This window comes from Sciurus vulgaris (assembly GCF_902686455.1).
Source record: "Sciurus vulgaris genome assembly, chromosome: 4".
NCBI classification, from domain to species: domain Eukaryota; kingdom Metazoa; phylum Chordata; class Mammalia; order Rodentia; family Sciuridae; genus Sciurus; species Sciurus vulgaris.
Window position 1 is genome coordinate 33,482,366 of NC_136464.1, and position 23,535 is coordinate 33,505,900.

At 43.7% G+C, this 23,535-nt stretch overlaps 1 protein-coding gene across 2 annotated transcripts in view; it reads left to right on the forward strand.

Annotated features, from left to right (window-relative positions):
• Window positions 1-23,331, forward strand: part of PDLIM1 (PDZ and LIM domain 1) — a 45,391-nt gene extending 22,060 nt beyond the window's left edge. For both annotated transcript variants that reach the window (XM_079135847.1, XM_079135848.1), the window contains exons 5-7: window positions 15,360-15,511; window positions 22,212-22,329; window positions 22,789-23,331. In XM_079135847.1, the coding sequence (XP_078991973.1) occupies window positions 15,360-15,511; window positions 22,212-22,329; window positions 22,789-22,975 (457 nt within the window). In that variant the 3' untranslated portion in view covers window positions 22,976-23,331. The remainder of the gene's footprint in view (window positions 1-15,359; window positions 15,512-22,211; window positions 22,330-22,788) is intronic.
• Window positions 23,332-23,535: the final 204 nt, after the last annotated feature.

The window sequence follows — 23,535 nt, forward strand, 5'->3', positions numbered from 1 at the left end:
TTCCTTAGTATTTTGAGCTGGGGAATACTTGAGAGAACCTAGTGCAGTTTGTGTTTGTGTTCCTACCTAATCTGAGCAAAGGGAAACATCATGCACAGTTGCGGGAAGCAGTGTCAGCTATTTCCCATACTGGACCAGAAAGCATGGATAGAAATCCATGAGGATATAAATGTTTGTCCCCAGAATTTTTTTTTTAGTATTAGCTACTGAACCTGGGTCTTGTGCATGCCAGGCAAGCTCTCTGCCATACACTGAGCTACATCTCCAGTCCTTTTAAAATTTTTTATTTTGAGACAGGGTCTCAGGAAATCTCCCAGGCTGGCCTTCCAGTCCTCTTACCACAGCCTCCTGAGTGGTTGTGATTAAAGGTGTGCCCTTCTGGGCTTGTCCACAGGAATGGGTTTTGATCTGGGGGGAGAGGCACATGTAACCAGGAAGGAGATGGGGCTGCAGGTAGATGGGGCTGCAGACGTATCTTGCTTGGGACTGTCTCCTTCTGTCACATGCCATTTGACAGCTGAGTCTTTATCAACAGTCTCTGGGATCTTCCCAGCAGGAGGGCCCATCTCTGTTCCATTACAGACTCTGGGTGAACCTGGAAACATCAGCAGAACTAGGTGTGAGGATGGAGTGTAAGAGATGGGATCAGTTCTCTGTGGGTGGAAAGGGGCTAAAATAGGTTAGGAGGTGCCACTCACAGGCCAAAGGAAGCAGGAGGGAGCTGAGGGCAGAGCTCCAAGTGCACACCAGCAGGGGAAGTGACCAGTGGCAGTTGGACAGTGTGTACCCTCCCCAGAGGGGCCACTGCTCTTTGGCTCCAGCCAGGTGCTCCCTGCAAGCCAAGGTTTCCCATTTCTGTTGATTACGTTTATTAAAACACAAGTTGGAAAGCCCCTTTTTATCTGAAATCTACTGATTTTTAAAATTTAAATGTTGGTGACTTTCAAGTTTTGTTTGGAAAACGTGGTGTGGTTCACACTGCAGAGTTCTGAGAGTCTTTGCCACCTGGAATCCCTCAATTTTTGTATTAACTCTGAAACCCACTTTGTCATTAAATTTTCCTAGTTCAAGTTCATCTTTATTAATAATCTGCCCAACTTTTAGGATATTTAAACTACAAACCAATCACTTCGAGTGCAGGATGGGCGAGGTTAAGGTCCTAGAGGTTCCAGACTCCGGAGGATGCTTTGGCCTTACTGTGCATGTCATCTCCTTTTTACCCCCAGAGGAGGAGCAGATATTATTGGGCACCCACTGCATGCAGGGAACACTATGATTATTAGTCTCTCAGTATCTTACATTGCTGTACATTGTTTTGCTGTGTGACCTCAGCTCCAGAGGACATTGATGGATCCTGGTATTTATCGTAGTAACCAAGGCAACATGGCCACTACTGCTTGTTCTTCCTCCACATTCTGGTTCCAGAAAAGCCTTACCTGCGTGAGTTGATGATGTCCTTCAGGGTGACCATAGGGACACTGGGATACTTGAGAAAGATCGCCATGCTGGTTTCCCCAGCTTTCCATGGACATACCCTGAGGGAAAGCTTCTCACCTCACTGGTGTTGTGAGGAGTGGTGGAAACAGAGGGCTGTAGTCCCCACATGCTGCTGCTTTGGTGCCGGGGGAGGCTGAGAACGTGACCCTCTTTTACTATCCCAGAGTGGAATGTTCCATGATCTGGATTTAATAACCCAGGAAATGACACATCCTTAATTGAAAGAGCTGCTATGTGCTGGGAGAAATATGTGCCTAAAAAATATTTTTAGAGTGGCCTTGGATATTTTTCCTGTATTAATATCTTCTTTCTTCTCTCATGCTCCCTGCTTGCTCCCTCCACCCACTGTCTGAAACAATTAAGTCTGAAACTGTCCCCTCCTGTCAGTCTCTTTGGCCGCGGTGTGTGGCCTCTGAGTCTTTATCAAAAGTCTCCTTGCAGATTTTCCCAGCAAAGGGGGCTTAGCTTCTGCCCCATTCTCAACTCTTTGAGGCTGAATCCAGAAACAACACCAGCAGCTCAAGGATCTGCCCAAGTCAGCCCAGCCATGCTGTCCATGTAGGGATCTCTGCCTGCTGGTCTAAATTCTCTGCAAAGAAAGTTTCTGCCAACCCAGCAGCCACAGGGTAACCTTGCCGGCTCAGTCAGCACAAGTCCCCAGCGCTTGCTGGCCCCCACTGTTTAGTCTGTGAAATTCGCTGAGGTTCCAGAATTGGCTCACTACATACTTTGCATCTGAGGTCATCACCCATTCCCTGGGGCTCACCCAGGGTTTCTTTGTCCCATGCACTTCCAAGCATCCTGGTCTGTGTGTGTGTGTGTGGCTATCTGTCTTGTAGGTCTTTGCACAGCTGTGTCCCAGTCTAGCCAGAATACCAACAGCATTGCCAACTGGGAGGGCATGCAAGGGGTTCCTGTGCCACCCCTCCTTCCTCCATACACAACTGAGGGGGTGTCCTCAGCAACAGCCATTTCCTCTAGGCAGTTCAGCTTAACACTCATTTATTGAGCACCTAGCCTACGGTGTACCAGGTGGGTGAAGGAATTTTTGCTCAGTTCAGTAGACGGCTAGCCCTTCCCTCTTTCAGTTGCCTTTAGGGCTTTGGTCAAAATCTGGTAATTCAGAGGCTGGATTTTGTTATTTATAAGATACTTCCCAAAGACTTTATAGATAGCGGGGTCTAAACCTCGAATGCCAGCTCTGCCTCTTATCAGCTGTCTGACTTTGGGCGAACCATATAACTTCTCTGAGACCCTGTCTGCTGATCTCTAAGGTGGGTTCATACTAGCTTCCTCACATTGGATTGTTGAGAGAATGCAATGCGATGTGTAAAAAGTACTTAGCGTGGTGGCTGGCTTCCACTAGTGTTCAGCGAATGCCACTTATTACTGATTTTACTGCCCATCAGGAGCGCTATCCCTAGCAATTCTGAGTACTGGGGAATCCCCAAGAGTGGACACATGTAGGCAAATGTTATGGAGTGTTGGGGGCTGTGCCATGTTGGCGGCGCCAGGATGGCGCCTGATCACATTGGCAGCGAGGAGGTTAATTGACATAAGCACACTCAGGTGATTTTCTCGTTCACGCACACAATGTATGCACATGTGTTCTCGAGCACTAATTGCCTGCTCAGAGCTACTCGCCTAATCTTTGCATAAGAGGCGTGGCCCTGCTCTCCGTGTCCTGGAAGTGATATAAGCGTAGGCAGAGTGAGACAGAGAAACAGCAGCCATTACCAGAAAAGCAGTAGCAGAAGACACGCGGCGTGGTAGTAGCCAGAGAAGAAGACACGCCACAGCAGCCATTAGCAGAAAAGCCCGAAGCGAGTAGGGGCAGCGGCGGAAGGCAGATCGCAGAAGGGAGAAAAGCCTGTCTTTCTTTCAAAGATTCTCTCTTAAGCAAAGTTTCTTTCTCTCTGATAAGCGGGGTCTCTCCTCTCAAAGCAAGTAAACCTCATTTCCTCTATCCTCTATAAACAAGCAAGAAAGCAGTGCACTAAAGAGAAAGAAGTGCCTCAGTTTCCACTCCACCACCCATAAGACCCGTGCAAGTTGTTGCTGCAGGCGGTGACAAATATCCATGGATTATGGAACCACAAAGAGCCAGCGACGATGGAGAAGGTTTGGTGATGACTTATAACTCCTTTCTATCCCAGTGGTGTAGTGTAAGTTTGGGCATCTAGTAGAGTTAATCAATTTCCTGATGAAATTGGGGAGGGAGGTCTCTCCATGGAATAATTGGCTGGTCTCCCATAACCAACTCAGTAATCCTACAATACTAGCTCTTCCAAATTGTTTTCTCAGCTGTTCTTTCCACATTCACAAGGTAGATTTCTAAGCAGGTGGAGTGGAAATAAAGGAATGTCTTGTTCTCGATTCAGATGATATCATAGGGATTATGTTAACCCTGACTCATGTGGAGCTGGATCAGGAGATCTCTAGCACAAAGGTGGCTGTTTGTCCATCTAGCTAACCTTGCCCGTAGCCCACAGAGAATTGTCTTGGGTATCTGGGTGTTCCTTCTCCTTCTCTTGGTGCCTGTGATTACTCCTCCGGTTTCTTACCACAGCACCAACATCTATGCCATCGAAGACTAACACACGGGGAGCATTCAGGCCAGGTATCCCTTCTAAAACTCAACACACAGGGTTTTCCAGAACTTTATTTTCTTTTTTCCTTTTGTGAACAGCGGGGTCATCAGGTTGGGGCAATGCATACCTAGGTTCTCATTTCTCAGAATGTGAGACATGAAGGAGTTTTTGAGTCTACCTCCTTTTTACCCCTACCTTAAAAAAACAAAACAAAACTAAGATCTCAACATCATTTCCAGTTAGCATGTAACATCTACTGCTTCGGGAAAAGACTTCTTTAATTAAATTTTTCATCTGAGATAATCATAGATTCATAATGCGGTTAAGAAACAATACAAAGAGATCCCTTATGCCCTTTACTCGGTTTCCCTTGATAATAACGTCTTGAAAACTATAGCACAACAGTATCAAGACCAGAATGTTGACAGTGAAAAGATAGAACATCTCCATCTCCACAAGGGTTTCTCATGTTGCCTCTTGTAGCCGCACCCTCTTCCCTCCGCTCCCCAGTGCACTCCACCCCTGGCAATCTGCTCTTCATTTCTACAGTTCTGTTATTCAGGAATGTTATATTAATGGAATCATAAAAGTATGTAACCTTCTGGGATTGGCTTTTTTTTTTTTTATTCTGTGTAATTCTCTGAAGATTTGTTCAGGTTTTTATATGTATTAAAGTTTGTTCCTCTCCTTTTTTTTGTTTCCCCCCTGTTCTAAGTATTTTTTTTAAGTTGTGGTAAAAACCACATGACATACAATTTACTATCTTAGCCATTTTTTAAGTGTATACTATGGTAGTGTTGACTACATGCACATTGTGCAGTGATCTCTGAAACTTATTCATCTTGTAAAACTGAAACTGTGTACCCAATGAACAACTCCTCCCTCCCTCCCTCCCCCATGCCCCAGGAAACCACCATTCTGCTTTCTGTTTCTGAGAAGCTGATGACTTTAGATACCTCATGTAAGTGGAAAGGGGCAGTATTTGTCTTTCTTTGCAACTGGCTTATTTCATTTAGCATAATGTCCTTAAGGTTCATCCATGTTGCAACATGTGGCTGATTTTCTTCTTTTTAAAGGTTGAATAGTATCTCATTTTTAAAAATCACATTGTTTATCCATTCATCTGTTGATGGATATTTAGATTGTTCTTACCCCTTGGCTATTGTGAACATGGTTGTGCAGATATCTCCTTGAGATCCTATTTAAGGGTAAGAAGTTAACTGGTCTCTTCCAAAGCTGGAGAACAGGGCAAGGATGTGCACTCACCACTCTTTCAGCTCAGAGCTGTAAGTTACAGTCAATGTACTAAGACAAGAAAAGAAAGCAAAAGACATACAGATCAGAAAGGAAGACATAAAATTGTCTCTGTTTATATATGACATGATTGCCATGGATGGAATCTCCCCTAAAACCCTTAGAACTAATAAAATAGATTCAGCAGGAATATACCCAAGTAAATATACAGGACACAAGGATAAGCATAAAACAGTCAAATGCATTTTTCTTTGTTCTGGCATTGAAGATGTATTCACTGAAATTAAAAGTACAATGCCATTTACAATTAATCCCTTGTTCAGTGGATGTGGAATATTCTCCTAAGATGGACCACAGGTTAGGCCACTTAAAATAAGTCTTAACAAACTTAAAAGGACTGAGGTAATACCGAACATCTTTTTCAGCCACAAAGGAAGAAATGAGCAACTAGAAATCAATAGCCAAAATAAATCTGGAAAAAAAATCACAAATATGTTGAAGTTTAACACAGCGAACAGTGAACAATCAAGAGCACAAGAATTGCAAAAGAAATTGGAAAATATCTTGAGACAAATAAGAATAAGAAAACAACGTATCAAAACTCAGTGGGGCCAGATGTGGTGGCACATACCTGTAACCCCAGCGGATCGGGAGGCTGAGGCAGGAGAATTGCAAGTTCAAAGTCACCTTCAGCAAAAGCGAGGTGCTAAGCAACTCAGTGAGACCCTGTCTCTAAATAAAGTTCAAAACGGTGCTGAGAATGTGGCTCAGTAGCCGAGTGCCCCTGAGTTCAGTCCCTGGTACCAAACCCCCACCCCTAAAAACAAAACCAAAACCAAAAAAAAACCTTTATAGGCTGCATCAAAAAATGATATCAAGAGGAAAGTTTTATGTGCTAAATGCCTACACTAAACAAACCCAGAAAAACAAAAACCTACCTTTATACTTAAAGGAGCTAGAAGAGAGAACAAACTAAACCCAAAGTAGAACAATGAAAATAATAAAAATTAGAGCTGAAATAGAGAAGAGAATTTGGTAGAGAATTCACACAACTAAGAATTTTTTAAGACCAACAGAATGGGCAAACCTTTGCTAGACCAAGAAAAAAGAGAACACTCAAACAACAAAAATCAGAAATGAAAGACATTACAACTGATGCCACAAACCAGACATCTATTGTAATGATGAAAGGACAAGAACCACACTTTATGATTATCTGTTAAGGCTGATTGGTCTGTAGTTTTGAAAAAGTGCTCTGTTTTCATACTGACTTTTTTTAACCTATGTGTTTTATCCTAGCTTCTTCCTTTACATTGCTGAATATTTTAGGCATGTCTCACAGTTTGCTTAACGATTCAATATTGGAAGACATGGGTTGTGCCTAGTTTTTAGTTATTGTAAATAAAACTACTAAAATTCATGCAGAAGTTTTTGTGCAAGTATTCATTTTCATTTTTCTGGGATAATTGCCTAGGAGTGCAATTGCTAGTTCAGAAAGTAGTTACATGTTTAGTTTTTCAAGGAGCTGGCAAACTGATCTGCAGCATCTGTACCAGTTTACATTTTACATCAGCGATGTATGAATTATCCGGTTTCTGCATGTCCTCTCCAGCATTTGCTGTTATTACTATTTTTTTTTTGTTAGGTTTTCTGAACTGTAGTAGTATATCATTGTGGTGTTGACTTGCGTCTTCCGGTTGGGCAGTGGCATTGAATGTCTTCTCATGCACTAGTCCTTGGTTGATAGGTGATTTTCAGATGTCTATTCCCAGTCTGGAGCTTGTCCTTGGAACTTCTCAACAGAATCTTTCACAAAGCAAGTTGTTTCTTTTCAGGAAGTTCACATTATCAGTTTTGTCCTTTTATGGATCATGCTTTTGGTATCTAAGAACTTTTTTGTCTGGCCCTAGAGCCTGAAAATTTTCGACTTTTTTTTTTTTTCTTCTAAATAGTACATACTTTCACTTTTTACATTTAAGTCTTGAGGCATTTTGAATTGATTTTTTTTATGGCATATGAGATTCAGCAAGTGGTTATTCCTGCATCATTTGTTCAAATGGCTGTCTTTTTCTCCATTAAACTTCTTTTGCACTTTCATTAAAATAAAACAGTGGGTCATATTTATGTGGGTCTGTTTCTGTCTTCTCCATTCTGCTTCACTGATCTATATATTTGTCCCTTTGTCAACACCACAGTCTTGAGCTAGAGCTGTAAAGTAAGTCTTGAAATTAAGTAGACTGGTTCCTCCCTTTATCTTTTTCAGAATTGTTTTAACTACTCTTGTTCTTTTGCCTTTTCATCTAATTTTATTTTTTTTAAGTTTAACTTTTGTTTTCGTTTGTGTTACTGAGATTGAACCCAGGGGCTCTCTACCACTGAACCACACCCCACCTCCCATTTTTGGCACTAAACATTGAACCTAGGGGCACTTAACCACTGAGCCACATCCCCAGCCTTTTTTATTTCTTCTTTTGAGACAGGGCCTCGATAAATTGCTGAGGCTTGCTTTGAACTCCTGATCCTTCTGCCTTAGCCTCCTGAGTTGCTGGGATTATAGGTGTATGCCACTGCGCCTGGCAACCCCTAGCACTTTTTATTTTACTTTTAATTAATTAATTTGTTTTGGGGGGTACCAGGGATTGAATTCAGGGGTACTCGGCCACTGAGCCACATCCCCGACCCTATCTTTATTTTATTTAGAGATAGGATCTCCCTGAGTTGCTTAGTGCCTTGCTTTTGCTGAGGCTGGCTTTGAACTTACAATCCTCCTGCCTCAGACTCCCGAGCCGCTGGGAGTCTGCCACCATGCCCAACTTTTATTTTTAATTTTGAGATAGGGTCTTGTTAAGTTGTCCAGGCTGGCCTTGAACTTGTGATCCTCTTGCCTCAGCCTCCCAAGTAACTGGGTTTACCGGTAGGTACCACCACACCCTGCTCATAAATTTTAGAATAATCTTTAATCTTTCAAAATCTTGTGGGATTTTAAGACAAATTGTAGTAATCTTATATATCAATTTGGGGAGATTCGACATCTCTATTTTGTTTTGTCTTCCTATTTATGAACATGGTACTATTTTATTTATTTAGATCCTAAATTCTTTCATCAGCATTTTGATATTTTCCACATGCAAGTCTCATACATGTTTTATTATATTTACAACTATGTATAAGAGGGTAAATCTACTTTTTGAGCACTTATAAATGGTATTGTATTTTTAATTTCAGTGTCCATGTGTTCATTGCCAGTATAAAGACATGCATTGTCTTTTATGTTTATCTTGTGTCCTATGTTTATTTTGATGTATTCTTGATGAATTTATTGGTTCTGAGAGTTTTTCTATCTTGACAATCATGTCATATGTGAATAGAGACAGTTTTATGTCTTCTCTCTGATATCTGAGCCTTTTGTTTCCTTATCTATTGACTACTACTTACAGCATTACGCTGAATAAGAGTGTCTGTTCTCACTCTGAGGGGAAAACATTCAACTTTTCATCATTAAGTATGATACTATATATAGAGTTCGTACATGTTTTTATCAAACTATGGAAGTTTCTTCTATTTCTATTTTGCTGACAGGGTTTTTTTTTATCATAAATAGATGTTAAATCTTGTCAAGTAGTTTTTCTATAATGTATTTCTTTTTGTCTTAATATGGTGGATTGCACAGACTGATTTTAAGCTAGACTTATATTCCTGAAATAAACTCCAATTGGTCATGGAATGTAATTCTCTTTATATATTGTTGAAGTCTACAAGTATTTATGGGGGATACTTGTCTGTAGTTTATTTTTTTAAAATACAGTTGTCATCAGGATTTTTATCAGTATAATACTTCATAAAATAAGTTGGGAAATAGAAGAAGAATTGGTGTAGAATTGGTATTAATTCTTTAAATGTTTGGTAGAATTCTCTTGTCAGACCATTTCTTTTGGGGAAATTTAAAAATTACTCTTTCAGAGTAATTTTCCTTAATTCCTTAATGGTTATAGGGTTATTCAAATCATTGTTTTCATATTGGGTGAGTTGTGGTAATTTATAATTTTCAAGAAACTGGTTCACTTCTTCTAAATTGCCAGAATTGTGTGTGGCCTGTTCGTGGTACTTCTTACTGTCCTTTTGGGTCTGCAGGGTTTGTTGTGATGTTACTGTTTCATTCCCAATATTGGTAACTTATGCTGTTTCCCCCTCTTTTTTCTTTGTTGTTGTTGTTGTTGGTTTTGCTAGCACTTTGCCAGTTTTATTGACCTTTCCAAAGGATACATTTCCCTCTGTCATTTTTCTCTTTTTGGCCTCATTGCTTTATGCGCTTGCCTTTACTTCCTTTCTTCTGTGTGCTCTGATGGCGTTGGAGTTCTGCTCTTCTTTTTCTTGGTCCTGGAGCTTAGATGACTTCCCCCTTTAGTGTATGTTTTCAGTGCCCTCCGTTTCCCTTTCCACTGTCCCTCAGCGGGGCTCTGCAGGTGTACTGTGTTATTTTGCATTTCCAGTCGATCTGATGTATTCATGATTTCCTTCAGACCTCTTTTTTGACCCACGTATTATTTAGAAGTCCATTTAATTTTCAAGTGTTTAGAGATTTTCCTGTTTTCTCTCTGTTCCTGGTTTCTGGTTTGAGTCCATTGTGGTCAGAGAACACACTTGGTGTAATTTCAGTTGTTTAACATTTGTTGAGGTTTGTTTTATGGCCCAGGGTGTGGTCTTGGTGTGTGTTCATGGACACTTGAAACGACTTCATTCTGCTCTCGTGGGGTATTTCAGATGCCCATTAGACCCTCTTGGCTGATGGTGTTGAGTTTTTCTGCATCCTTGCTGATTTTCTGCCTAGTTCTGTCAGTCATTGAGAGCAGTATTAAATTCTGGAGCTATAATTCTGAGTTGGTCTAGTTCTCTTTTAGTTCTATCCACCTTTACATATTTTGAAGGTCTGTTGTTTTAAGGTATGTTCGCTTCTTCATGGGTTGGCCTGTTTGTGACTGGGTAATGTCCTTTTCTGAATCTGGTGAATTTATTTGTTCAGATGTACCCTTCATCTGATAGTAACATAGCAACTGCTGCTTTCTCTTGATTAATGTTGTCATGATATATTTAGTCTACCTTTTTTTACCTGTTCATATTTCAATATTTGAAGTGAGTTTCATATATTGTTGGTAGCTTTCTTGTTTCAGTTAGAATTTATATACAGATTATTAAGTTGGTGCCACCAGTGACGGCTCAACTTAAAACAAAAAGCCCTTTTGGTCCCCACTCAGGTGACTTCATTATTCTGAGGGAGGTGACTTTCATTTCAGGGTTGCTGTGCTGATCCATGTCCCACGCAGTGGGCCTTCTTTTTTGGTCCTTAACCTTTTGACTTTCATCTGACTCCAGCTGCTCTTTTGCTTAAGCAGGCCTGCAAGTCATCTGAGGTCACTAACTCAGCCTCCAAAATCCTCCTCTGGGAGGTGAGCTCAAAGGGAGTTTCTTCTTGAAGATCACCTCATCAGGCTGGGCAGCCTGGCCTGGCCACACTCTCACTGGGGAGACAGGCCATGAGTTTAGAGTCTGAAATAGTAGTTTAGAAAATACTGAACATTTTGGAAACTCCAAATGCGACTCAGAGAAGTGAGGACTAGGAAACTTTATATAATGTATACTTACTCCTATATTTTATTATCAAAGCTATAAAGAGTAGGATTAGAAAACTGTCCCACCAGTGTTGACCTGAAAACATTTTTCTTTGAGACTCAGTCACATGGATTATATTTTCCAAAACTATATGTATTATTCTGTTTTCCGTTGCTATAACAAAATGTCTGAGGCTAGAGATTTTATAAGAAAAAAAGTTCATGCCTCAACTTTGGAGGTTCAAGGGCATGGTGCTGGGATTGACTTGGCTCTGGTGAGGATCTTATGGTGGATAACATCATAATGATGAGAATGTGTGCAGGAGGGAGAGATCCTCTGGCAAGACAGGTAGCCACAGATGGAGAAGGTACAGGTTCATTCTTTTTTCACAGCTCACCTAACTGGAGTTCCACAAGACTATGTTGATCTGAGGGCAGTGCTCCCAGTAGCCTTCTACTAAGTTTGACCTCTTAAAAGTCTGCTACCTTCTAACATAGTCACATTGAGGGCCAAGCTTGTGACACATGAACTCTTGGGGTACACACTTCAGGTATATCCAAACTGTAGCATCAAAGAAAGAATTTTTTTCCTTTGCCATTTTTGTGTATACAAATGGGACTTTTGGGTTCCATTTCTTTCTTTCTTTTCCTTTTGGTATCAGGCATTAAACCCAGGGGCACTCAACTCCTGAGCCACATCCCCAGCCCTTTTTATATTTTATTTTGAGACAGGGTCTTGCTAAGGGCCTTGCTTAATTGCTGAGGCTGGTTGCATTTCTTATGCATTTTTAAAACATTGTGCTATCATGTTAATACCTAATGTTTGAGTTTGGGTGTTAGGCTATTATTTGTGAATTAGGCATATCAATGTTTCAGGTAAGGTAATGGACATTGAAAGTGCTTTATAAATTGTCCAGCAGTATAAATAGTAAATTTGGGTTTTTTTTTTTTTTTTTTTTTTTTGTTGTTGTCTTGGCTTCTGGAAACTGTGAAGATGACTCAGCCTTCTGTGGCCACCTCCCCTGACAACTCCTTGCCTCAGGATGTACCTAGAGCACTGACCTCTCCTGTACAAGCCCCTTATTTAACAGCTGCTGGAGCTGGGTGCTCTTCAAGCAGGACTTTCTGTGTACTCCGTGGTGCTGAGGCCGTGAATCCTCCCAGGGTCCAGGAACTGTTATGCAGATGGTCGTGGGTGTCAGCATTGCTTGTCTGATAGACCCTAAAGGGAATGCCTACCAGGTTGTTTGAAAACACCATCAGTGACTGCCCTCCTCTGTCCCTGGACCGATGACACACGGGAAGCATGGGGCTTATGGATATTGTGGACAGACACGTGGACGTGGGTAGCCACCACTACTGTGGACACCATAAGACAGTGAAAACTTTGGTTGTCATACCTTGGCTGTAAATGTGGCTTTCTTTTCGGGACCAAAGAAATCCCTGAGAAGAAAATGCTCCTGTGTCTTATCTGGGGAAGGAGGGTATAATTTAAATTATATTTAAATATATTTACTTAAATTATAATTTTTGACTATTAAAATGGAGGAAATGATAAACCAATGAGGAAAACTAGTAATTTTTAAAAAAATTACAGAACTATTTTTATAAGGTTGTTTGCTGGAAGAATACGTGATGGCCTTGTGGTTTGGGTTTTTTCATTTTTAGCGTTCCCTTGGTGGCTTCCAGACATAACATACACCAAAGAAGAGGAAAAATTCTTCCCAAGAACATTCCATGGTCTGCTCTTGATTTTAAAATAGTTCTAAGAGTAATAAAAAAAAAGATTCATCAAAAATAATGTAGTCCTCTGGCCATAGGGCAAGTTCCAGGCTAAAAAGTCAGGTATTTAACTTGGAGAACGGGGATGAATAGGTGAGCCTGAGGGAGGGGGATGCTTGGATAAAGCAAGTGGTCAGGGTGGCCCACAGGCCTGCCCTGGGAGACTCCCACACTTCCTGCAGGTGAAGGAGAGACAACGGCAGGGGCCGGCTGCTATGGGTAGGAGAGCTGGTTGGCTGCTTTCCCTTCAGGAGTGACCAGAGGACCAGTGTTTCTGCTTAAATGTTGACCTTCCCTGGCCACAGCAAAGCTTGCGTCACTCTTTGGGGTCCTGGTTCTCTGTTGCCAGAACATGACTACAGTCAAAGGGAAGCACCCGCGGCTTCAGGGCTGTGATTGACTCAGTTTTCAGCTGGGACCGGGACTCTTCTTTTTTCAGTACTGGGTTTTGAACCCAGGAGCACTTGACCACGTCCCCAGCCTTTTAAAAGTTTGTGACAGGGTCTCACTAAGCTGCTGAGGCGAACCTCGAACTTGTGATTCTCCTCCCTTGGCTTCCCTCCTGAGTAGCTGGGATTGTGGGCATGAACCGTGGCGCCCATCTGGCAGGACTGAGGACTTAAAGTGCCCCAGGAGGCTCCCCAGGCTGCCCCACAGATTGTGTCAAAGAAGAGATTGAGAGAGGGTGAGGGAGAGAGGGGGAGAGAAGGAGAAGTAACTGGGGGGAAAATCACATGGGAAATATACACCTTGATTTTCTTTTTAAATGGAGTGTGAACTAATTACACAATGGGTGGGTGGGAAGTGAGTGAATAAACATAATTTGTATAATTATTGGCACTTGCCTACATTCCTAAAGCTGGGAGGCAGCCTAGTGGGCTGGAGAGCTTTCAGCTTTAGTAGGAGCTACAACTGATTTATGTACAAATCTATCCATTTGCGTCAACTTATACCACCACTGACCCACCTGATATTTCTTTGCTTTTTTGCTCTACTGGGTACATGTCCCTCTGTCAGCTTCCGAAGAAGTAGCGTAAGTGAGAGGAAGCGGGTGAAATGGGGCAGGAGCTGGGGGCCACTGTCCTGGAGAGCCCCTGTGAACCTGCAGAAGCGGGGGAACAGGCACGGGGTCCTGTGGCAGTGTCGGTCACTTACCTGATGCCTGCTGAGCTCTGGCCCTGGGGCAGGCACCCAGCGAGGCCTGGCAGTGCACTGGGCAGTAAAACAGGCCAAGTCCCCGCTTACCCTCTAGAGTATACAGACCCTACCAGAATAAAGAGAGGCAGATAAAATGCACTGTGAGAAGCAACTGGGGGTGACAGTGATGGGGGGGGTGGATGGTTGTAAGTCAGGTCAGGAAGCCCTCTCTGAGGAGTGCACTTGAATGAATCCCAGGGGCTCCTCTGATGTCTGGGGAGACGTTCCAGGCAGAGAGAGCAGTGCTGCAAAGCGGGGAGACTGACTGTCCAGCCCAGGCACTGCCCAGGGCTGCTCTGCTAGAGGCTGGGCTAGGAGCTGTGTTTGGAAAGGGAAGCTGGGCTGCATCTTTTAGGACCGTTCTCCTTTTTCGTAATGAACATTTACTCTAAAAGAGTTGAATCTGATTGAACTTGTATTTTGTCATTAAAATAAATAATTGGTTTAAAGTCAGATGAGATTACATTGAGCGACGTCATGCCAGAGTCTGATACATAGGTTTAAAATGTCCTTTGACCTCTGGTTGAAAATAAGCCAGTCCTGCTGCTGAGAATGGCAACAGAGGGACAAGTTAGGCAGCTGGTGGGTCAAGCCCTGGTGTGGTTTGGACATTCAGGGGAGCTGGGCTGTGAGGATGGTCAGATTTGTGATGGATTCTGTAGGTAAACTCACTGGAGTCTTCCTCCTGGTCACCTTCCTGATTCCAGGCAGCACAGGTCTCCTCCCACTGGAAGAGGGAGCCCTTGGGGCGGGGGAAAGAGGCCTTTACAGCAGTGCTTGTCTCATCCTGTTCTGGGCACCTGGAGTGACAGGAGGAAGGCCAGGGAGGCAAGACCTGGCTTGCCTAGTCCCTGGGTCCAAACCCCTCACAGTTTGCAAAGCCCTTGCTCTTTTCATTGTTGCCCCCACCCCTGTGAACTAGGCAGGACAGGTCCTGTTACCACCATGTGATTGGTGAGCCCAGAGCTGGTGGAGACAGGGAAAGCACGATGAGATCAGCAGGAGGGAAGAACAGTGATTTCTGTTTTTAAAGTAATGTATGTGGCCCATGCCCAGGGGACTCAGCTGAGAGGTTAGTGGTCAGATTGTGGTCAACATATTCCCTCTGCCAAGTTTTCTCTTGACACAATGTTTATGTAATGTAAAAAGAAGTAAAGCATTCCCCTTCCATCGGATTAAGCCGCAATGTAATTGAATTACTAAAACTGTTAGGAAAAATAGTCTCTTGCTAAATTGAAGCTGCAGGCAGCTTTGTCTACAAGGACACCCCATGGTATTGGCAGAAGGGTCTATGGCTGGGTTGGGAAATGGGATGGTGATGTTTTTTCTATCCATCCATTGAATCAGGGGTGTCTGTTTGGAGGGGAGTGCATGGCGAAGTTTTTGCTCATTTCTTGATGTGTCCTAATAAATTTCCAAACATTCTTTACAGCTTAGACCATCCTCAGCCTTCAGGCGGCCTTGTCATCAACAAAGAATCTGAAGTGTACAAGATGCTTCAGGAGAAACAGGAGTTAAACGAGCCCCCGAAGCAGTCCACATCGTTCCTGGTTTTGCAGGAAATCCTAGAGTCAGAGGAAAAAGGTAATCAACCCAACTTGTGGTCAGAGGCCCTTGTTCAAGGTCTGGTGTGAGGGTTGGTCCTTGCTGAAGCATAGGTGAGTGCAGCTGGAGTGTAGGTAGAAAGAGCACAATGTGCTTGGGAGGTACGAATGTGGTAGCTGGAATTTGAGACACGTACTCCCACGTGGGCCACATTGCTAGGCATGGATTTTTTTTTTTTTTTTTTTTTTTTTTTGCAGTGCCCAGGAGCTCATGTGTACTGGGCAAGTCCTCTACCACTGAACAGCATCCCCAGCTGACTTTTAAAATGCTAAAAGCTCATTAAGAGGGAGAGAAAGGGGCTGGAGAGAAGGACCCACTTTCCCTTTGTGGCCATGTTTTTTTTTTAATTTAATTTTTTTCATACATGTATATAAGGTAAGAATGTCTGTCTCATCCTACTGTCTTTCCATGGGTTCATTTTTGATCTAGTGTGGATGACTTCTCCAAGGCCTGAGGGTTCTTGGGGTGGCCACGTTCTCACCTTATGACCTCTCTACACTCCAGTCTCATAAGCTGTGCAAAACACTTCTCACCATGACCAGCACAGACAGGTGCTGCGTAATTACTATGACGTTTGAAACGTCATTAGAAGGTTGCCAGATCAGCTGTAGCTTGTCCATGGTGAGCCCAGGACCACCTGGGGTGCCTGGAGTACTCAGGACCACCTGGGGTGGTTCTGCAGGTTTCAGGAGACAGTTCCCATTGTAGCCATCTTATTCTGTGTGTTCATTATGGTGACGTTTGAGCAGATAGCAGAAACAGCATCTTCATTTAATAACCATAGCACATTGTGAGAAATTGGTGACAAGTGGATGTGTTAAGGAAGGGATGCATTTTCCCCCTGCTGTGGTGCTGGGGCACACATACCCAGGGCCTGGCATGGGGCAGGCACGTGCTCTACTGCTGAGCTGCATACACCCTCACCTTTCTGAAACATTTTGAGACAGGATCTTAATAGGTTGCCCAGGCTGGACTTGAACTTGGAATCTTCCTGCCTTAGCCTCCCAAATAGCTGTGATTACAGGCATGCCCCATTATGACCAGCAAAGGATCTTTGTCTCCTTCCCATTCTCCTAATGCCTCTACGTTGGCAGCCCCAGTCTCCTCTGCTCGCAGGGAGCACCTCCTGGATTCTCACTATTGGCCTTTCCTGGTCTTTTAGTCAGCTTTTTTGCTGCTGTGATCAAAAGACCTGACGAGAACAATTTTAGAAGAGGAAAAGCTTATTTCTGCCTGATAATTTCAGGGGTCTCCGTCCATAGATGGCTGACTTCATTGCTCTGTGCCCAGGGTGAGGCAGAACGTCATGGGGGAAGAGTTTGGTGGAAGAAAGTGGCTCGGGCAGTGGCACCAGGAAGCACAGACTTCCTCACCACAGACGAAATATACACCCCAAGGGCATACCCGCAGTGGCCTGCCTCCTCCAGCCACGCCCTGCCTGCTTTCAGTTACCACCCAGTTAATCCCTGTCAGCGTTAATGCACTGATGAGGTTAAGACTCTCATAACCCAGTTGTTTCACCGCTGAACTTTTCCTGTCTTGTCTCACACATGAGCTTTTGGGGGACACCTCAGATCCAGATGGTAACACCCAGTCTTTATGATGCCTGACCCTCCACATTCTGTCTCATTCTCCGAGGCTCAGTCACCTTACTGGCATCCTGTCTTTTGCTCTCTTGTCCTTGTCCCAAACTGTTCACATGTGAACAGAGTTGGTGCTCCTGGGAGGGATGCCTGGGGATTCTTGTAGGGGACCCTGACTCTACCAAGCTGCAAAGGGCTGACTTGTTTGCACAGGGCATCCAGGGAAGGTCAGAGCTGAGTGCCCTGGGAAGGGCACCTCCCCCTTGGACTCCCTCTGCTGGAATTTCAGCTTCTTCTGGGGAGGCCCTCCTGAGCTGAAACTTCCCTGCTGAACACACCCAACACCTGGGCTTCCTCCCCTTTGGTGAATTCTTTAGAGATTGGTAATTTATACTCATAGGAAATTAGAAAAAAAGCTTCTTTTATGCTAAAGGATATTGTTCTCCCAGCAATCTTCTCCTTTGCTTGGAGTACCTGTGCAGCTGGGAAGAAATGAGCCAGACTTCGTATTAGTTCCAGCATTAGGCCTGATGGAGGAAGGACTTGGACTTGGGCTCCAGCCCTTGAGGATGATGTTTGTTAAAATGTGAGAAACACTGTTTATTTTATTCTAAGTGGATGTAAACTAAGAGGGGTGAAGTCAGTCATTCCACCCCAAACTAGGACATGACCAGAGCTCACCTGGGCTCACAGAGAAGGACCTGAGTAGGAAGTTATCAGCTCCATGCTCATTAGGGTCTGGACTCCTTCCATCCTGCGCTCCATCAACAAAATCTACGGCTTCCATGCTCCTGGTTACCTCGTGGTCCTAGTTGGCAGTGGGTGTTCCATCCATCATGTTCACTTCCAGGCACCAGGGAGGAAGGAAGGGGACGGGGTGGTTGGGGAATCCCCGTTCAGATGAACCAACTTTCTCTTTCCCATAAGTCCCACGACTATTACATTTACATTAGAATCTAGTCACATGGCCACACCTAGTTGCACAAGAGTCTGGAAATTACATTTGTATCCCTTAGGCTAGATGTTTTCTTGTCCCAAAGAAAATCAAGATCTTGCTAAAAAGGAAGAGGGAAATAACAGATCTTTGTAGATTATCCTGTCTCTGAATGTGTATTTGTGTTAGATTTTCACTGAATGCAACAGGATAAATTGCAGTCCTCTGCCCGAGCTGTTGTGAGACCTCCAACAAGTTGCTAGTCTCTCTAAACCTTCGTTTCTTCTTCCAGTAAGACTAATAATAAGGATCTCGAGGCCTGAGGGGAAAGTGGGTCTCTTTTTTTTTTTAATTTTTATGAAAAATTTTTTTTGTAAGAAATTTAAATATATACATATATAATAAAGTGAATAGTATAATATACTTGCCACACAGATTCAACATCTGCTGATTACATGCCATTTTCACATCTTCTATGCTTCTGTCCATTCCCTAGCCCAGACTCACTTTATCGTTTGGTGAGATCAGATGTACATATATTGACTGTCACAAATATTAACTCTACAACTTTGACAAATACAGCCATAAAACCTTCAAAAAAGAGTGAAATGGATGAACAAATTGTGGTGTATCCATACCATACAACAGTACTCATCAATATAAAGGAGCATATTACTGAAGCACACACCCTGGCTGACTCTCACAAACATGTATGCTGAGACATTTGACCAAAAATAATATACCTCACATGATTTCAGGCAAAATGAACCTATGGTTAAAAAACCATAACAGTTGTCTAGGAAAGAACACAGGTATTTTGGGGGGAACGACGTAAGTAGTCTTTGCTTAAAGGGCTTCTTACAACTGAAGGAATGACTGTGGTCAGAGCATATAGGGATCCAAGTGAATTTTTTTTTTTATAGGCTTCTTTGAGTATTTTTTTTTTAAATTTTTTATTGTAAACAAATGGGACACATCTTGTTTTTCTGTACATAGAGACATACCATTTGTGTAATCATACATTTACTTAGGGTAATGCTGATTGATTCATTCTGTTATTTTTTCCTCCCTCCCACCCCTCTTTTCCCTCTATACAGTCCCCCTTCCTCCATTCTTGCCCCCCTCCCAACCCCCATTGTGTGTCCTCATCCGCTTATCAGCGAGATCATTCCTCCTTTCCTCTTTTGAGATTGGCTTATCTCACTTAGCATGATATTCTCCAATTTCATCCATTTGCCTGCACATGCCATCATTTTATTATACGGAAAGTGGGTCTTTTAAAGTGTCCCAAGCACAGTCAGCAAGGTGCCTGAAGGAGGTTTAGCGATGAACCTTGGAAGACTCCATGCAGCTTGGCTCGTGCTGGTGAAATTCATCTTCTGCATCAGGAGGATAAGGCCTTGGGTTCCTCACACTTCTTCTCGCTCGGGATAAATCCCACATTTGCAGGCAGAAGGAGCCTTTATTGTTTGATTTTGATGGAATACATGTAACAGATTTTACCATCATGATCCCTTCTGAGCGTTCAGTTCAGTGGCTTTGTGTGCATTCCTCTCGTGCTACTGTCATTGTCACCACCATTCGTCCGAGAACTCTTCACCTTGCAGAACTGAAACTTTGTGCTCATTAGACAATAACTCCCCATTCCCTGCTTCCCCAGCCCCCTGGCCTCCTCCACTTTGCTGTCTCTGAATCTCACAGCTCCAGTTACCCTTCATGAGTGGAATCATAGAGTTTGGCTTATTGTGACTAGCCTATTTCCCTTGGCATAATATCCTCAAAGTTCATCCATGTTGTAGCATGTATCAGAATTCTCTTCCTTTTTCAGGCCAAATACTATTCCAGTGTAGGTCTATACCACATTTTATTTATCGGTCCGTGAAACGGAGACTTAACCTGTGGAGATGTCATGGGTCAGAGCCTCCTTAGAGGAATAAGCTGGCCACATGCTCAGCAAATATGCAGGTCATTTTGACTGATGCCCCGGCTTCCAGGAGGATCCTCAGATGTTTGGAGTCTTACAGAGGACCACAAGTGCTAAGTTAAGGATCATGAGTTTGATTCTGAAGGCAGTGTGAAGCCATGGAAGACTTGCAGTGAAGTGGAGAGAAAAACAAATGTTTTATTTATATCATTTTCAGTTTCTTTCCAAAAATATTTGAGCTGAAGCATTCACTGGAAGAAGAGAAATTTGGAAATGTTTGTGGTTGCATGGAGTTTAGTAGCAAAATAGTTGAGAAGTAAGAATTTCTTAGAATTTCAGTGTTGTCTGTATAAGTAGAGGAAAAAAATTCTGGAACCAGCAGATGGCGCTGCAGGGCTGTGCAAGTTGCTGTGCTGCTCAGTCCTCCACATGGAATCTCCACTGACCCAGGGTGCTAGTAACCTTCCCTCTCCTGTCAGTGACAACTAAAACTGTTTCCTAGGAGACAAAAATCACCCCCAGCAGAGAACCACTGACCAGAGGGAAGCATGGGAAAGAGGGGAAGAGATAACTGTGGGCAAAATATACAGTTGATCACAACAACTCGAGGCATTCTAAACACTCTTTCTTTGAACTTGTCTCAATTTTTGGTTCAAAAGCACTGGTCAGCCTATGGGGACACATTTTCTGAGTGGATAAGAGAGAAGAGCATCCTCATCTGACAGCCCCAGGACTGCCTAGCACGGCTGTGGTTATGGGAAGATCCTCTGCTTCCTCCTTCCGCCAGCCATCTCTCTGCCCTTGTCCAGTGGTTTTTGGTCAAGTGGTTCTTGAACCAGAAGCAGCATATAGGACATTATTGAAAATGCAAATTCTCAGACCCCATTCTGGGCCTACAGAATCAGAAATTCTGGGAATAGGGACTCAGCAGTCTGTGGTTCAGCAAACATACCAGGTGAATCTGATGTACAATAAAGTTTGAGAATAGCAGCTTTTGTCTAAACGTGTAGGTTTCAGGAGGGATGTATAACAGCATTTTCTGCACCTGGAGATGGGGTTTCTGCACCTGTGGATGCTAATTGAGCTGGTCTGGCGTAAAGTTCATCTGTGAATTTTCTGGAATCGCTCCTGGTGCCTGGGATGCTCACAGGTGCCTGTTCAGAACCACCACTGATGTGGAGACAGCTCTAGTTTCTTTAGCCAAAGCATGTTGGGCTAAGAGAGGGTGGGGATCATTCTGCATTTGTCATGACATTTCATAATTCATTTCTATTTTATTTGTGGATAGTCTGTTATTTGCTAAGCCCCATGCTAGGCTCTGTGGGGAGCTAAAAAATGTACAAAACAAGGTTCGGGTGCTCAAGTTGTTTGCAGTCTAGGGAGAAAGCCATGTGTAAATAGCTGATGAACATAATAGTACTTCTAGAACACATTGTGGTAAAAAAAAGTAAGAGATGTGAAACCCAGCCAGCTGAATATATAACAACAGTAGTAATAGCAACAGCTTACCATTCTGCATAGCTACCATGATAGAGGGCTATGTTTCCTGAGGCATGATGAGCTGAACTGTGAGGAGTTGAGCATCTAGCAACTGGGTGCTGATTTCATATGCACCAAGCGGACTACAGAAGATACAGTAGATATTTTCCTCTGACTGCCTGTAGCATGCTGTACTGAATGATGTGTGTGTGTGTGTGGGGGGGGTGGTATTTCTTTCTGCATCTAGGAGAAGGGTTTTTTGTTTTTGTTGCTTGCGATGCTGGAAATCAGACCAAGGACTTTTGTACAATGCTAGGCAAGCATTCTACCACTGAGCTACTGCATAAACCCTCTTTCCACATCTAAATACACTGCATTTTGGTTATCAGATATTGGTTTTATCTACTTATTATATCCACATAAGGTGTTCCTAAGTCCCCATATCCGTGTTTGCATGTATTTAATTTGTAATGTAATTTGTGTTGTGAGGGCTGCCCATGCGCTTGCCACTGTAGAAGGGCTTCGTGTATTTAAAAAATCTTGAATGACAGTGAAGGAGAAAATCACCTATTTTATAGAAAAGGAAAATAGGAGACCCGAGAATTGAAGTAACTTTGCCAGGACCACATACCAGAGTCGCATCGGACTCCTGGGCCTGTGAGCTTACTCGAACATATCTAGAAGTGACTCTGGAAGAGCTAAGTGGCACTCAGGCTGTTCTGCACTTCCCAGCCAACGTAAGTGCTTTCGTCATTTCAGGGGATCCCAACAAACCCTCAGGATTCCGAAGTGTTAAAGCTCCGGTCACCAAAGTGGCTGCATCAATTGGAAATGCTCAGAAGTTGCCCATGTGTGACAGATGTGGCACCGGCATTGTGTGAGTATCTGCCTCCCACGGTCCGCGGAGGCCTGGCAGGTTGGGTGAACCATGAAAAGGCAGAAAGTCCTGGATGTGCAACATCTGTTCTGGGTGTAAAGAAGACAAATCCTACCTGGACAAAAGGGAGCAGTAAGGCCGTGTAGGTGTGTGTTCCAGGTCCAGGTGGCCCAGGTTTTCTTGGGCCGTGAAGCTCTTAGGTTCTGAATGTGTAAAACCAGAGAAGCAGGGCTGCTGTCTGTCGAAGTGGAAAGGACTTCAGAGTAGTGTCTGGAGCATCGGGAATGAGCAGCCTTCTTACATTCGTTATTGGAGGCCAGTTGGGAGCCCCTGGTCTGCCCTCTGATGGGCCTTTGTGGAGAAGCCCCAGGTCCCAGCTGAGGAAGGACAGTGGGGAGCCCTGGTGTCACCCGCAGTTGCTTGTGACTAATGAGTCCTCTTTCTTCCCTCCCTCTGCAGTGGGGTGTTTGTGAAGCTGCGGGACCGTCACCGCCACCCTGAGTGCTACGTGTGCACCGACTGTGGCACCAACCTGAAGCAGAAGGGCCATTTCTTTGTAGAGGATCAAATCTATTGTGAAAAGCATGCCCGGGAGCGGGTCACACCACCCGAGGGCTACGACGTGGTCACCGTGTTCCCCAAGTGACGCAGCAGATGAGTGCCGGCAGCCGCCCTCCAGCCAGCCTCAGCGCACCTTGCCCTCTGAGCGTTCTGTCCCCTCTTCTGCTCAGGGTTCTGTGCTTACTCGACCTTGGTTTTACCCCCGCTCCTTCAGCGCTGAGTCCCCCTTGGCTAACTGACTCGGCCTGGCTGTGTATGCCTGCTCTTACCCCAGTGGAAGATTGTTTGGTCATTGTCCCCTAGCCGGCACCACTGTGCATCTTCCTCACCTGGCCTCTTCTCTGCTCAGATGGACATCAGTCAAGTTTGAACCAAACCAAATTTAACATGTCTGACATTGATTTTGTTTTTACTCAATAAATTTATAGATTGTAAAATAGAGTTTTGTCTCTTATTATTTGGCCATGTGTCTGGTTCACTGCCTGATGAGATCCTGAGGTCTCCCTTCTTGCCTTGGGTTTCCTACTTCTCTGAGATTTGCAGTCTTTCCCTTGGGTATGAGAAAACTGGCATCTGAAGCCATGTTCTTGCATTTCTTTGAAGCTTGCTTCAACTTACCTTTTTTGGATGGTGATATTAGATACT